At 42.1% G+C, this 17,509-nt stretch overlaps 1 protein-coding gene across 1 annotated transcript in view; it reads left to right on the forward strand.

Moving 5' to 3' along the window:
- Nucleotides 1-17,509, forward strand: part of abca2 (ATP-binding cassette, sub-family A (ABC1), member 2) — a 423,663-nt gene that overhangs the window by 223,745 nt on the left and 182,409 nt on the right. Inside the window, exons 22-23 of the mRNA XM_083912406.1 lie at nucleotides 281-477; nucleotides 7,815-7,988. Coding sequence (XP_083768532.1) covers nucleotides 281-477; nucleotides 7,815-7,988 — 371 coding nt within the window. The remainder of the gene's footprint in view (nucleotides 1-280; nucleotides 478-7,814; nucleotides 7,989-17,509) is intronic.

The raw sequence follows: 17,509 nt of genomic DNA on the forward strand, positions 1-17,509 counted from the left end.
CTAGATTATGCATTATGCATTTAATGATAAATTAAAGTTTTACTTGCTCTGACTAGCTATCCAGTGGGTACTATAGATACTGTATAACTGTTATATCAAACTGACATGACTAGTTGAATCAGCTGTGTGTGTGTGTGTGTGTGTGTGTGTGTGTGTGTGTGTGTGTGTGTGTGTGTGTGTGTGTGTGTGTGTGTGTGTGTGTGTGTGTGTGTATGTGTGTGTGTGTGTGTATGTGTGTGTGTGTGTGTGTGCGTGTGTGCGTGTGTGCGTGTGTGTCCAGGATGATTGTTGACCTGGAGTTATCCAACAAGCGCCACAGCTTGGTGCAGACTTTGTCTGGCGGGATGAAGAGGAAGCTGTCCGTGGCCATCGCCTTTGTTGGCGGCTCTAGGGCTGTCATCCTTGATGAACCCACAGCGGGGGTGGACCCTTACGCTCGCAGGGCCATCTGGGACCTAATCCTCAAATACAAACAGGGTGAGTGGACACTCGTTACGAGAGGACATCCTTTTCGTAATGCTCCAACAACTATTTTCAAAGAGTTCTCATTGCAGTTTTGTGTTCTTCTCAAGGGAACATTTATTTGTATCAGAAATCCAATTACTTTCCCCTTCACTCCTCCATACTCTAAACACACTAGTCTACCTATGCAGATTTTGGTTATTATAACAGAGGCTCAGGCTCAATTATCTACCGCTTTTTCTTCATCACGTCGGGGTCACGGGTTCCGTGTTCTTCTCAAGGAAAAGCAGAGTACTTCTCAAAGTTTAAAAAGTCTATTATAAAAAATAACAGCAAAGAATCTTCAGCCTGGCCAGGGGTCTCTCACTCAGACGTCAGATATTGCAGTCATCTTGCCTCTCAGCCAAGCTGTTGGTGCAACCCCAGAGCCTGCAAGAGCACAGAAAGAGAGAGCCGTCCTCGCAAAGCATTTAAACAGCAATAAAGTCATTGAGCTGTTGTGATTGGTTCAGAATGTTGCTGTGATAGTCCCAGGTTCCTGGTTTCATCACTCCCAGACTGGCTCTCATTCCCTGGGCACACATTTCCTCCAAAGAACCACCAGCTCCTGTATAAAGAACACTCCCTACTTTGAAGAATCCAGCCTTCAAGGGGGCTGACCCCCTCATTTTAATGCACCTAGTTTTAAACTGGAGCTTATCTGCAACACCCTTTAACTATGCCGTCTTTGTTAAGTTGATAATAATGGGAAAGCATGCTAAATCATGTTTATTTAACTGTACAAAGTGAGTTATAACAACACTTTTAACAATTAAAAATCCCCACACAGTCCAAGGTAGTTTTGAAGAAAATAAAGTTGTGACACTCTTTTTTATGCTAATCTTACTGTAAAGGACATTTCTTTCCCGTGACTATCTATACATGCTTAGCAGAGCTATTTTCACCTCAAGTATCTGCTTTATTAAAGCCTGTGAATGTTCTCATTTTTCCAGGTCATCGTTATTCCCAAAGCAATTTCAGGCAAAAGCAACTGGACTGAAGTGATTATTTGTCTAGGAAGACATTTCACCTCTCATCCAAGAGGCTTCATCAGTTCATGTACTCATCTGACCAGGCTGGGACTAGTCCAACTATCTGGTGTCGAGAGCCAGGTATTTAACCTTTCACAAGGCCAATGATGTCACTGGAACCCTTTGTCATTGGTGGGAAGTTGGTTTTGACTTCAGTTCCTCAAGGTTAGATTGTTGAATCTTCTGGGAAGGGATGAAAGGGCAGCGTTGTAAATTGGAGATAAGTTGTTTAGAGGTGGTTTCTCTACTTTTACATGGACAGCTTTTACTCCTCTTTCAAACCCTCTGTCCAGGATGTGGACATTTTTGTCATCAAATGAGTGAGCTTTCTCATAGAGATGTAAGTGGACAGCGGGCCTGAGGAGTTAGCTCTCCTGTGTCGGGCCATGCGTCAATGCAGTGGTTATTTTGTTTCTCCAATGTAGAGATCTTTGCATTCCTCGTTGCATTGAAAGCATAAACCAGATTGCTTTTGTGGGTGTGTGGTGTTCTTTTCTTTGGATGTACTAGTCTGTGTCTGAGTGTGTTACTGGGTTTCAAAATACACAGGGATGCAGTGTTTGATGAAAATCCCCTTGAGTTTATCTGATACCCCAGCCACATATGGGATGACTATGTTGTTTCTCTTGTTTTCTTTTTCTTTCTCAACCACTTTGGTTGTCTTTCTGGAATCAGCTGCCGTTTTCATGAAGGTCCAGCTGGGGCTGATGAGTACGTTATCAGCTGCTGTTGCAGGGTTCTGATAACTCCAAGCTTGTGTTCCAGGGGCTGGTGGGAGTCAAACAGTAGATATTGATCTGTGTGAGTGGGTTTTCTGTATACCCCAATGTGGAGGCTCCTGTCATTCTCCATATGGACGTCACAGTTTAAGAAAGGCAAACTATTGTCCTTGACTTCTTCTCTGGTGAACTTGATGTTTCTGTCCACTGAGTTTATATGTTCTTTAAAAGTTTGCACTTCTTTGGATTTGACCCATGTGTTGTCCACATATCTAAACCAATGGCTTGGTGTTATTCCTTTGAAGGAGTTCAAAGCCTTGTCCTCTACCTCCCTATAGATTTGCCTCAATAGGGGAAACTAGTGAATCCATGGCACAGCCGTGTTTTTGTCTGTAAAAAGGGCCATTAAAGTGGAAATATGTGGTGTTCAAATGTGGTCTGATTTTAGATTTTGTTCGAGTGTGTAAGGAGTTGTCCTGTGTGAACTGCTTACTGTGGCAAGAGCCCCCATGGTTGGAATACAGGTGAACAAGGAAGTCACATCATAGGATACCATGGTTTCATCTGGATCCATTTTTAAGTCTAAGACTTTGTTCACAAAGTCCAGGGAGTTTTGGATGTGGTGTGGGGCGTTGCCCACCAGTGGTGCCAGGATATTGGCTATGTGCTTGGCCTCTTCCTCATCTCTGGGGACTTTAATAATGCCTCTCTGTCCTCTACTCTGCCCACATTCACACAGTATGTCACCTGCCACACCAGAGACAATAAAACGCTGGATTTATTGTACGTCAACATCAAGGAGGCATACAACTCATCCCCCCTCCCTCCCCTGGGAAGATCTGACCACAACCTGGTGCATCTCCTGCCTGTGTACAAGCCCCTTGTAAACAGGCAACCAGTGGAAGTCCGCACAGTTAAAGCATGGACTAAGGAGTCTGAGGAGGCTCTGAGGGACTGCTTTGACTCAACTGTGTGGGAAGAACTGTGTGTTTCATGGGGAGGACATCGACAGCTTAACAGACTGCATAACGGACTACATAAACTTTTGTGTTGATAACACTGTACCCACCAAGACTGTACGGTGTATTTCTAACAGCAAGCCCTGGATTAATCCTGACATAAAGGCCCTTCTTAAGGAGAAAAAGAAGGCCTTTAGGTCAGGAAACAAGGAGGAGCTGAAGGCTGTGCAGAGGGAGCTCAGGAAGAAGATCAGAGAGGGGAAGAATAGCTACAGGAGGAAGATGGAAAACCAGCTGCAGCAGAGGAACGTCAGCGGAGTCTGGAAAAGCCTAAAAACTATCTCAGGGCAGAGGACACCAGGCTCCCAGGCTGTGGGGGATCAGACGTGGGTGCACAACATGAACCTGTTTTTCAACAGGTTTGATCAGACAGGTTTATTTATGATTTACACAGACCCAACAATTCCTCTGTAGAGTACGGTGGCAACGAAAACCTTCCCCAGGCAGGAACGTTAGACAGCCCCAGCTCTACGGAGGACGGCCATCTGTCTTGACCGGTTGGGGAGGAAGAAAAGGAGAGAGAAAGAGAGAAAAGACACACAGATGGACAGAGAGAGACAGACAGACACACTTCCAGAGATGCAAGCAAAGCCTAACAGTAACTATAATAATATTTATAGTAATGTGAATATAACGTATATGTTAAGACAGTTGATACAACAGAATAGTAGAAACAAGCACAGCTAAGGTGACAGAATATGAAAATGATAATAATTATGGTGGCAAACATGATCATTGATGAGTAGTGGCAATAGCAGCTACGGTACAGCTACAAATTTTATAGTTTATTAAACTAGTGATAGTATATATGAGTAACAGTGATAATAGCAGCAGGAAGCATTATGTAGGACCACGGCAGCAGGCACCACCACGATCAGCAGAGACCTGCGAGACGACAAAGCACAAACAGCTCCGGGGAAGAAGCTGAATTAGTAACATGCATTGATGAGACATGAATGGTACAGACAGAGAGGAGAGAAGCTCAGAGTATCAGGAAAAGTATTATCCCCCGGCAGACTAGGCCTATAGCAGCATAATTAGGCAGAATAAAGTCTTATTGTAAGCCCTAGCCCCACTTCTACTTTTGGAGACTCTAGGAACGACGAGTAGCCCTGCATTCTCAGAGCGCAGCGATCTGCTGGAGCAGCAGCATATCAGCAGCAGAGAGGGGGAGACTTGATAAACTTATCAAGAAGGCCGGCTCCATCCTGGGATGCCCTGTGGACTCAGTGCAGGTGGTGGGAGAGAGCAGGATGCTGGACAAGCTGTCATCCCTGCTGGTACAGGAGTCCCACCCCCTGCAGGTCACTCTCACAGCACTGGGCAGCTCCTTCAGCAACAGACTGATACACCCTAAGTCTGCGAAGGAGAGGTACCGCAGGTCCTTCTTTCCTGCTGCTGTCAGACTTTGCAATCAGCACTGCTCCCAATAGACTACTGGGGCCTGTTTCACAAAGCAGGTTCAAAAAACTCTGAGTCTAACCCGGAACTCTGAGTTGATCTACTCTGAGATAGGAAACTCTGAGTTTTCGGTTCCAGAACAGCAGATTTGCGTTAGGTTGATCAACTCAGAGTAGTTTGACCTGGAGTTAAGCGCGTGCACCACAAGTAAAAAAAGACAGCATCAATGGAGCCCTGATTCGACGAGTCACCATGGCAACGGGGAAGCGAAGGGCTACGCTACAACTGGAATTGGAAATATTAATGCGCTCATACGGTGAGTTTGAGCAGGTTTACACCGCTGCTGCAGCAAAAGAGAGGGAGACGGTGCTGGAGGACATTGCGGCTCGGGTCAGTGCATAAGTTTAAATGTAGTCCAGTTGCAATCACAGTAATATCACAGGGGGAACTGCATGAGTGGGAGCCTATTAATTTATTTCATTTAAGTGCAACCCCGCGGGGGAGAAGCGCAGCTTAAGATGAAACATAAAAACATTTTTCAAACAGGTAAAACCTCAGCACAGTCTCATGGTGACGCCTCATTTTGAGCAGGTTTTACATCGTAAAGTAAATATTACCGTAAGTGGCTGTTTTTTATACAACATATCAATGTTGTATAAAAAACTCCCATTTGCAAAAAAAACGCAGCGCAACACACAATATCTGCTGTGATATGAGAGCATTACTGGTTGTTAATGTTGGAAATGTAAGGAGGGGTGAGATGGACTGTGACATGAAACGGTGTTGTGCCGTATTCAGCCCCCTCGCATTATAGGTGATATTCTGGATCAGAAGGCTATACAGTATAGGAGTAGTTAATATACCGGTAACCCAACTAAAAGCACACACTTTTGAACCTATGAATTGCAAGAAAAGCTGGAATTATATTTAGAAACGCTGAGTCAAATACATTCAACTTGCTCAAAAGATCCATTTCATTCATTTTGTAATTATGGCTGCAGCATATTAAGGACGTCTATAATCATCTCCCGACGAATATTTAATTCTCTTTGCGAAATGCGTCACCTTCATTCACGGGATCGTTATCAAAATGACACGCCATGGTAGTGTAAATATTCACCACCTAATATAACTTCTAATGTAGGCCTACTGAATGACTTTTATATGTTGTATACAAAAACTCCCGTTTGCAAAAAAACGCAGCACAACACAGAATATCTGCTGTGATATGAAACGGTACCGCTCAAACAGAGAATTGCCTGGAAATGCAAGAACATCTATAATCAATAGTCTGATAATCATCTCCCGACCAATATATAATTCACTGCGCAGTAATGCTGCAGCTTCATCCACGGGATTGTTATCAGAAGGACACGCCATGGTAGTGAAATAGTCGCCACCTAATATAACTTCTAATGACTGATGTTTGCAGTGATTTTCTGAAAAAACAGACGGAACTATAGCAGAACTATACTTCGCCAAAACTCGCCCGCTGACTGAATGAATGAGGAAATGAAACACCGTGTGTGGCTGAAAGAGGGCGGAGACAGAGAGAAACTCAAGGTTTTCTGAGAAAAACCTGGTCCCGACCAGGTTAGTTTCAGGGAGCATGTTACCATGGTAACTGACCGAGAGTTTAAGTTACCTCCCTTTGTGAAACAGGCTAGAGTTACCCCTCTGTCTCTGGTTTGAGTTACCTCCCTTTGTGAAACGGAAAACTCAGAGTTTCCCTCATTTCAGGGTTAACATACTCAGAGTTTTCACTAAACCTGCTTTGTGAAACAGGCCCCTGACCTCATCCTGTACCCTGCACTGTGCAATATGCCTGTACTATGGGCACTTCTGCTTTTTACACTTATTCACTCTGTATCACATTTTTACAAACAAACAAAACAAGAACAACTGCACTACATCATGTGAATATGTACATATGTCTATTTCTATTTCTTCCCTTTTTAAATTTAACTTAATTGCTTATTTTTGCTATTTTTTATCTATTTTTGCTATTTTTTATCTTATTTTGTCATATTCTGTTGCTGCTGTGACAAAAGAATTTCCCCGTCTGCGGGACATTAAAGGTTTTCCGATTCTGATTCTGATTCTGATTCTGAATGTTGTAGGTGACCAAATTTATGCTGCTGACAATGGGCCTGAGCAGGGCCCCTTCTTTATGGATTTTTGGGAGTCCATATAAGCAGGGGGTTTAGCCCTGGGGATAGAGCCTGTAATATTGTGATTTGTCAATTACTTCTTTTTGTAGCTGCTGTAGACACTCTATAACCTTCTTTTTGTAACCACTGGTAGGGTCTCTCGTTTTTAGAGCTTCGTAAGTGTTAGAGTCACTGAGTAGTGCAGAGATCTTTGCCTGGTAATCAGTTGTATTCAGAACAACTGTGCATCTACCCTTGTCTGAGAGGAGGAGGTCTGAGACATCAATTTTCTCCAATTTACAATGCTGCCCTTTCACCCCTCCCAGGAGATTCAACAATCTAACCTCAAAGAACAACTGTTCACAAATGGCCTCCTATGAATCCAATGGCTGTCGTTGAAGACCCAATAGAGCACTAACGAAGTCGAAACCAACGACTGTCACTTCAACGGCGGTCATTGGCACTTGGAGCACAAAGGGTTCCAGTGACATCCTCGGTCTTGTGAGAGGTTAAATACCTGGATCTCCACACTAGTTAGTTGGACTAGTCCTAGCCTGGTCAGTTGCGTACACAAACTGAAGAAGCCTCTTGGATGAGAGGTGAAACGTCTTCCTAGACAAATAACGAAGTCCAGTTGCTTTTGACTGAAATAACTTTGGGGACTGCTTTATAAAGGCATATGTATCGGCCAGTTATTTAATTTATTTAGCACATCAGATAATTTCATGGCTTACTTTGCTTAATTTCAGAGAATGAGGCTAAATAAAAACCTTAAAAAACTGTGTTATAGACTGGAGACATTTTATGGATAGTTTTAACTATGGTAACTGTAGTCAGCATCAAGTTGTTCACTGTCTGTTTTGATTCCTTGCATCAAGTGAACAGTATACATTTTAATGATGTGCTTTTTTATATTCAGTTTCACATTTCTTGTTTGATAATTGCAGCACAAACCTGCGGCTTTATGTTTGTTAGTGTTTTCCTCTGCCCTAGGCCGTACAATTCTGTTGTCCACCCACCATATGGATGAAGCAGACCTTCTGGGAGATCGCATTGCCATCATCTCACATGGTAAACTCAAGTGCTGTGGCTCGCCACTCTTCCTGAAGAGCACCTACGGACACGGATACAAACTGACACTGGTCAAAAAGCAGAGTGAAGGCAAAGGTGTGTGTGCTTTCTCTATATGAGTTCTAAAATGCTCTTGTTTTCAGTTTTCTGACTTCTTAGGCTGTTGGATTTGAAAACATTCATTAGATTTACAGTCAGACTGATAATAGCAAATGCCAATGACTGTGCTTGAACCTTTCTAACCCTAGGCTGTTTTTTTCTCTAGTTGTATACAAGCTTTTGGCAGAGTCACTGCATGGCACTACATGCTAGACATGACTTAAATTGGTCTTGTAGGGGAGAGCTGGGTGAGTTGAGCCAATTTTAACTCAGGGTGTCTTTCAAGTGAGCAGTGGCGTTTCCAGGATTCATAATTGAAATCATGTTAGCATCCATTATAATGTTTGTATTCGAGACCGGGTTGTTACAACGTAGAACAGCACTGACAATCTTTTACCACACTATTCACTATTGATGAGCGAGTACAGCATTATCTGTATATGTATCTGTATCTGTTAACCGTATGAATTACTCGGAATGGGCAATGCCTAACCCAGATGTGGGCGGGATATAACGCGGAAGTGGGTCTGGATGTCTTGAAATGGGTGGGGTTTTGACCGGTATGTTATTTTCAGCATGTAATTTATATGGGTTGATCAGAAATTGTTATATTTATTCTTTATTAGAAAACTATTTACAGCAGGGCTATTCAAGTAATTTGGAATTTGAGTGGGCGAAATGATCCAAAATGAGGGGCCGGAAAAATATGAGCATCACATTAATTAATATTGTAAAAAACTACAGCGACATAGGAGTGCATGTATTGTCTTTATTTTATCAATGTAATTAGTAACAATAGGCCTCAAAGTGCAACAGCATAACAGCTGATCAAAACAAGTAGTGATAGGCCAACTCAAAGCAACAACCTTGTCAAAAAACAATCATTGTTAAATGAACATACCTGTTAACCAGAGGTTTACACTAAATTATTGTACTAAAGTACAAGTTTGAGGCTCTTGTCCTTTACTTGAGTATTTTCTTTTTATGCTACTTTATACATCTACTCCACTACAAATCAGTGGGAAATATTTTCCTTTTTACTCCACTACATTAATCTGATTACTTCAATTATTAGTTACTTTAACAGGCTTGAAAGCACATTTGAAACATTTATTCATCAAAAATGAACGTAATATTTACAGTTCAATGGGAAAGATTGGTTTTATTGGTCGCAGAGAAAACACACAGGCTCCACGGTGACTAAGGTAATTTTTACAGTTCAATGGGAAAGATGGGTTATATTGGTTGCAGAGCAAACACTCAAGCTTCACGGTGACAGTTATAAACAAAAACTTCTCTGTCTATTCACTGGTGCATTGCCAGTTTTCTGTGTCAATCTTTCGTTTTTTTTCAGAGTAGAAAGAGACATTGCAGTGGTGATTTAACCATGGATTTAACCAGACTGAAACGATTGAAAGAAAAACAGCAGAGCAGAGCTTGGCGAGCTGTAGCCAAGAGGATTCAGAAACTAACAAAGAAGAGCGTAGGGGGAGCATGCAGAGCATCGTTGCCGCGTGCCTACAGGTGCTACCAGCGCACTGGTATTTCACACGCTGAGAAAGTTGTGCTGAGATCGATACGAGAGAGGACAGGAACCATGAATTACTTTTTCACATAGGTTTCTACTCACAGGTTTCTACTTGGTGCCCCGGATCCGGCCCAGGGGCACCAATCTAATTTTCAATTCAATTCAATTCAATTTTATTTATAGTGCCAAATCATAACAAAAGTTATCTCAGGACACTTTACAGAGTAGGCATAGACCCAACAATTCCCCCCTAGAGTACGGTGGCAACGAAAACCTTCCCTATAACAGGCAGGAACGTCGGACAGACCCAGCTCTGTGGAGGACGGCCATCTGTCTTGACCGGTTGGGGAGGAAGAAAAGGAGAGAGAAAGAGAGAAAGACAAAGATAGACAAAAGACAGAGAGACTGACACACTTCCAGAGATGCAAGCAGCCAGCGAGTAACAGTAACTATAACAATATCTATAGTAATGTGAACATGACCCACATGTTATGGCAGTCTACACAGCAGAACAGCAGGAACATGCACATCCAAAGCGACAGAACATGAAAATGATAATAACTATGACAAACATGATCAATGATGAGTAGGGACAATAGCAGCTACGATAAAGCAAGACATACCACTGATGGTGTTTTTATGGCTACAAATTTTATCATTTATAAGACTAGTGACAGTATAAATGACTAATAGTTATAGAAGTAGCAGGAAGCGTCATGCAGGACCACGGCAGCAGGTACCACCACGATCAGCAGAGACCTGCACACAGGGCCAGGGCAGCAGGCACCACCAACATCAGCAGAGACCAGCACACAGAACCACGGCAGCAGGCACCACCACGATCAGCAGAGACCTACACACAGGACCACGGCAGCAGGCACCAACACCATCAGCAGAGACCTGCACACAGGACCACGGCAACAGGCACCACCACCATCAGCCGAGACCTTCGCACAGGACCAGGGCAGCAGGCACCACCAGCATCAGCAGAGACCAGCACGCAGGACCATGGCAGCAGGCACCACCACCATCAGCAGGGACCTGATACACAGGACCAAGGCAGAAGGCACCACCACCATCAACAGAGACCTGCACAGGACCACGGTAGCAGGAACCACCACCATCAGCAAAGAACTACCCACAGGACCACAGCAGTAGGAACCACCACGATCAGCAGAGACCTGAGAGATGACAAAGCACAATCAACTCCGGGGAAGAAGTTGAATTGATAACATCCATTGATGAGACATGAATGACACAAACAGAGAGGAGAGAAGATCAGAGTATTAGGAAAAGTATTATCCCCCGGCAGACTAGGCTTATAGCAGCATCATTAAGCTGAACAAACGCAGCTTTAAGAATAACAACAACAACATAGCTGAGGGCTCGTAACCCCTAGCTGTAAGCTTTATCAAAAAGGAAAGTTTTAAGTTTACTCTTAAATATGGGGACAGTGTCTGTCCCCGAATAACACTTGAGAGTTGGTTCCACAAGAGAGGAGCTTGGTAGCTGAAGGCTCTGCCTCCCCTTCTATTTTTGGAGACTATAGGAATGACAAGTAGCCCTGCATTTTCAGAGCGCAGCGATCTAGTCGGGTGATACGGTACTATGAGCTCTTAAAGATACGACGGAGCCTGATCAATAAGAGCTTTATAGGTAAGGAGAAGGATTTTAAATTCTATTCTAGATTGTACAGGTAGCCAGTGCAAAGAGGCTAATACAGGAGAAATATGTTCTCTTCGGTTTGTTTTAGTTAGTACACGAGCTGCAGCACTTTGGACCAACTGGAGACTCTTAACAGAGTTATTGCAGCAGCCTGATAATAAAGAGTTCAAGTAGTCCAGCCTAGAAGTAACAAATGCATGGACTAGTTTTTCTGCATCTTTCTGAGACACAATGTTCCTAATTTTCGCAATATTACGCAGGTGAAAATATGCAGTCCTTGTTGTTAATTTTATGTGAGAATCGAAGGACACATCCTGGTCAAAAATAACACCCAAATTCCTTACTGTGGTGCTGGAGGACAACACAACATCATCCAGAGTAACAATATCTTTAGTTATTGAGTTTCGGAGGCCTTCGGGGCCAAGTACGATGACTTCAGTTTTATCTGAGTTTAACATCAGTAAATTGCAGGTCATCCAGCTTTTAATTTCCTTTATGCACATTTGAAGTTTATCTAACTGATCAGTGTCTTCCGGTTTGATCGATAAATATAATTATGTATCATCAGCATAACAATGAAAATTTATGGAGTGCTTCCTTATAATAAAACTCTGTGACTAACTTTAGTGTGAATGGAGGATTTGTCATTAACATGTACAAACTGAGATCTATCTGATAAATAAGACTTAAACCAGCTCAGTGCGGTTCCTTTAATGCCGATCAGATGCTCTAGTCTCTGTAGCAGGATGTGATGGTCAATAGTGTCGAAGGCAGCACTAAGATCCAGCAAAACAAGCACAGAGACAAGTCCTTTGTCTGAAGCTATTAGAAGGTCGTTAGTAATTTTTTTACCAGTGCTGTCTCAGTGCTATGAGTCGCTCTGAATCCTGACTGGAAGTCCTCAAATAACTCATTATTATGTAAAAAGTAGCACAGCTGATTGGCGACTAATTTCTCAAGGATCATAGAGAGAAAAGGAAGGTTAGATATAGGTCTATAGTTGGCTAGTACCTCAGGATCAAGACTGGGCTTTTTAAGAAGAGGTTTAATTACAGCTACTTTGAAAGACTGTGGTACATAACCTGCTGATAAAGACATGTTAATCATATCTAATACAGGAGGGCTAACTAAAGGTAACACTTCTTTAAGTAACCTAGTTGGAAGAGAGTCTAGGAGACAAGTAGAGGGCTTTGATGCTGAAATAATAGCCCTGCCCTTAACATTAACGGAAAATCCAACAATCTTGAGTGACTGAAGGAGAGACAAAGAGCTGTTCTGTGTGTGAATGAACAGAGTGGAGGGTGCTGTAACAAGCCTATCACAGAACACAGACACAGTCGGGTACCCAATGAGAATTTTCATTTAATCCAAGCATAATGTGTAGTAAAAAGACAATTAAAACTTTAGAAAGACAGATATAAAAATGTTAAATACAAGGCAACACAAAACAACGCACAACAGATAACACTGTTAATAAGTGCAAAAGTGTCTATCAGAATATATTAGAACTATCGATGCTGAATAAAAAATACTGCACTGTACTAGGAAAATGTATAAATATATTGGACAGGTATAAATATAAATACATTGCAGAAGTATGAAGAGTGAGACTGATGTGACATGTAATGGTGTGGAATGATGTGGGGGGTTGGCTGGAGTGGGTCAGGGCTTATTATAGTTAAGTATAGTGTCCCTGAAGGTGCATACCTCGGCAGACATATAGACCCTTCCGGAGGGCTGGAACAGGTGGTGACCAAGATGTGAGGGGCCCCTGATGATTTTTATTGCTCTAAAGAGGTAGGTGGCAATGTCCTACAGCGAGGGCAGTGAGCAGCCAATGATCTTTTGGGCTGACTTCACTACCCTCTGCAGAGCTTTCTTGATTGCAGCCAAGCAGACAGGTTACAAGACTGCGATGTTGTAGGTCAACACGCTCTTGATGGCTACGACCATTTTACCATTGGTAAAAGGCTACCAGCAGCTTCTTCTCTAGGTTGTTCCTCCTGAGTACCCTCAGTAAGTGAAGTCTCTGCTATGCCTTTTTAAATGATGCCCTTGTGTTGATAGACTAGGAGAGGTCGCCTTAGATTAAAATCCCAAGAAAAAGTGAAGCCTCTCCACACAGGTCCTCCAATGTAGATCTGTGCTTTGAAATCAATTACCAGTTCCTTGTTTTTTTGTGGCATTCCATAAGAGGTTGTTCACTGAGCTCCACACCGTCAGCCTATGGGATCACATACCTGTAGGCGGACTCGTCGCCCCCTGAGATGAGTCCAGTGATGGTCCTATCTTCGGCAAATATGAATCCAGATCGGACAGGGGAGGAGATCCCTAAGGTTGGGAATTTGCTTGTGAGGATATCCGGAATGATAGTGTTAAATGCCGAGCTTTAGTCCATGAAGTGTATTCTCTCATAGCATCCACTGTGTTCCAGGTAACAGTGCAATGTGCGTTGCTATGGCGATGGCATCTTCAGTGGACCGGTTGGCGCGGTAGGCAAACTGGTGTGGATCGAAGGTGGGAGGTATGCTGCCCTTGATATAACGCAGGACGAGTCTCTCAAGGCATAAATCACTGGTGTGAGTGCCATAGGTCTGAGTTTGTTGAGACCCCTGCGTCTGTTTTTTTGGGGATTGGAATGAATGTTGCTGATTTTAAACAGGGTGGAATGGTGGCTTGTGACAGGGAGGTTTTAAAGATCTCGGTGAAGACAACTGTGAGCTGGTCAGCACAGGCCTGAAGCACTTAGCAGCCTTCCTGGGGTTTACAGACCTCAGCAACCCCCTCACTTCGTGTTCCTGTAGGATGGCCATTTGATGGTTGGGGGAGAGGTGAAATGTCATTAGTGTGGGAAAAGGGACACTATAAGTGTCAGGTTCAAGCAACCTAAAACATCAAAAACATAACAAAAGAGAGAAAGACAAGAGTTATATGTTTTACTTGCAAGGAGAACGGACAGAGATGCGTTCAGTTACAATCTCCTTCCGCTCTGAAGCACACTCTGCCAAGCCCTTTCTTTTTATTTCCTTTCGGTGGTTCGTAGTTACAATATGAGTTATAGCTCTAAAGGTGAGGGGGCACACAACTGCAACTCGTCACATATAAACAATTCATTTTCTTTATGAGTTTACAACTCTAAGGGAGAGGGGGCACATGTTGCTCGTCCTCAAAACATGTTTTGTCTTTAAACAGTTGAGCAGTGTCTGTTTTTGCACAGATACCTCTTTGGTGACTCATCAGCAGTCATGCTTATCTGATTTCTTCTACCAGTAAAACAACTCTACACAAATAAGCTGTTCACACACATCAAGTAAGGTTAGATTATATGTAAAGGCAATTTGAGTAAATATGAGATTACTTTATGTACTATTATTCCAACAATAAGCATATGTGTAAAGCATCCAGGACTGTGCATGAAGTTGAAGAGGACAAAGGATCTATGTTCCTGGACAGTGTGACAGCTGATAGTGAGCCATGGATGGTAGATATCGACATATATAACAAGAGTGTGTCGTTTAGAATTGACAAAGGTGCTGATGTTAGAGTTGTAACACTGTGTTTGACGAGTTCTACAGAGACCTGGACGATCGGCTTGTCTGGGGCCAAATACAAACTTGATGCTTTTCTTATGCCGGATTGTTCAGGTGTTTGCGCTGTCATTAAAGTAAATATAAACGGATCAATTTGACCCTCCATCATTCTACAGTGGGTGCTTCTTCCTGCAATGTCTCATCAGTATCTGTTTAGCTGTTGTAAAAGCCAAAACTAAATCAGAGGCTTGGAATTTCCTGGTCAGTACTTCAAAAAAACTGTTGTATATTATTTCACCAGACTGTAATTGCTGCACATGTCCAAAGATTATGTAGCGTAGAAGCCATATCTTCTCAACATCTCCAGCAAGAGGTATTCATTTCCACTTATATAACAAAGCCATATGTGTATTATTTTCAGTTGGATGAACCTATCCAAAAAATTAATGTTACTCAAGCATGACTTCTAATCTTCAGGATATACTGTATGTCCATAGCTATGTCCATTGCAGGTTGCTTTTTGACTTTGATCAAAGGGTGACATAATTGTTAATTCAGTAAGTGATGAATCTTTAAAGAAGTGCCTCTACTCAATCTCGTAAGCAGTTTTCAAACTTGGCTGCCTGTGGGACAGGTTAGTGGGCATCCTGAGCAATTAAGACAAGGTACTTTTGCATTTGTCCAAAATATATGACCTGGTAAGTTATACTTACCCGCTTAGTACAGTTATCGGATAAAATCTAAAAGGTAAATTAACCCGGCCTTTTGCCATAGCGTCCAATTAGCTATGGCACCCCAAATTCAAATTTGAGTACTGTTTCCATTAAGGTGTTCCAAGGAATTTTAAAAAGTCTGAACAGCCCACTCTGTGCAGTTTCTTCATCGTATTTTAGTATTAATAACAGAATGATATTTCTGTTCAATTAAATTAAATTTTATTTACAGTGCCAAATCATAACAAAAGTTATCTCAGGACACTTTACATATTGAGTAGGTAAAGACCACACTCTATGACTTATTTATGATTTGCATAGAACCAACAATTCAACAACAAAGTATATATGAGTACTAGTGATAATAGCAGCAGAAAGCATCATGCAGGACCATGGCAACAGGCACCACCACGATCAGCAGAGACCTGCGAGATGACAAAGCACAAACAACTCTGGGGAAGAAGCTGAATTAGTAACATGCATTAATGGGACATGAATGATACAGATAGAGAGGAAAGAAGTTATTTGGGATCCACATTCCAAGCCTAGATGTCTTCTGGGGGGGCATTTGAATATCAGTAGTTTAATCTCTAAAATTGTCCATCATATTCTCAAGGAGTCTGGATTTTCTATGCCTGTCAGAAACATGGCTTCATAGCAGCTCACTATCTGCTGCTGGTACATTTGTACCAGGCTACAAGATATTCAGACGAGATATTTCCTGTGGGAAAGGCGGTGGGGTAATGATTTACATTAAATACATCTATCAGTGTACTCATATTATATGGTCATCTGACAATGATCTGGAATGCATTGGTGTAATTGTGACACCACCTCAAATATCCTTTGCCCTTGTTGCTTTGTATCGCCCACCCTCCTCCAACAAAAGATTCTATGAAAATCTGAAAATCTTGCTAAAAGAATGTGAGTCAAGAAAAGAGGTCATAATAATGGGCGATTTTAATATCAATTGGGAAGATAAGACAGATAGGAAGGCTCTTAAACAAACTACAGACCAGTTTGATCTAACACAATTAATTAACTGGCAGACCAGAATAACAACCTCTTCCCAAACCCAGATTGATCTGATCTTTAGTAACCGACCTGAAAGATAAATTAAGTCATTTACCTTTATTACTGGCCTTTCGGACCATAATCTTACACTGATATCTAGAAAACTCACTAAGAAACGGTATTAAAGTGGTGGTAAAATGTTTTGAGCAATTCAGGATCCAAAAAAATGAGCTTGACAAGTGCTGTGCATCAAACTAATTGTTCAGATAGATACTGCCAACTGCCTCTTACTTGAAAATGTTAAGTCTATGATCAGGGGCGGAGTGGCCATCGGGACAACTGGGAAATCTGGTGGCTAATAAGCAGACTGCCCTGCACAGCCGTGTGATGTTCTCAGAATCAAGCACGTTCCTGTGAAAATCTCAGAAATCTCTATAAACCGTCGATACGGAGAGTCCAACCACTATATATAACACTTGGTATGTCTCTACATCTCACTCATGGTTGCTAAAGTGTCACACTCACTCTCATTAACCCAGCCTCCGCCCCTGTCTATGATGGACATGGGAGGTACTGTTAAGGCTGTATTCTTGGACCTGAGAAAAGCCTTTGACACTGTAAATCATAAGGTGCTTCTTGCTAAACTATTTAATTTCTCCAATGCCATCCTCAAGTGGTCAGAGTCATATTTAAAGAACAGATCTCAGTTTGTGAATGTCAACAATCAAAAATCTACTACACTGACTGGTCCAATTCTGTTCAGTCTCATAAATGATATGCCATTTTTGTGTTCTGATGTAGAGATTCAGCTTTATGATTTTGTGATTTATACACATGGCAGCAACAAACATCAGGTATCAAGTACCTAGGCCTTCTGTTTGACTCTCAACCGTTCTTTAAATCCCATGTTAAAAAAGTAAGTTAAGTTCAATTTATTAAATTTTTGCTTTGTTATAAATTCAATGACTACCTATGCAGCTAAGTCATATATGAATGCAATGATAATGTCACATTTCACTGTCTGACCAGTTTTGCACAAGCCAATAAAACAACACTAAAACCACTTGA

This window comes from Echiichthys vipera, assembly GCF_963691815.1.
Source record: "Echiichthys vipera genome assembly, chromosome: 4".
Taxonomy (NCBI): domain Eukaryota; kingdom Metazoa; phylum Chordata; class Actinopteri; order Perciformes; family Trachinidae; genus Echiichthys; species Echiichthys vipera.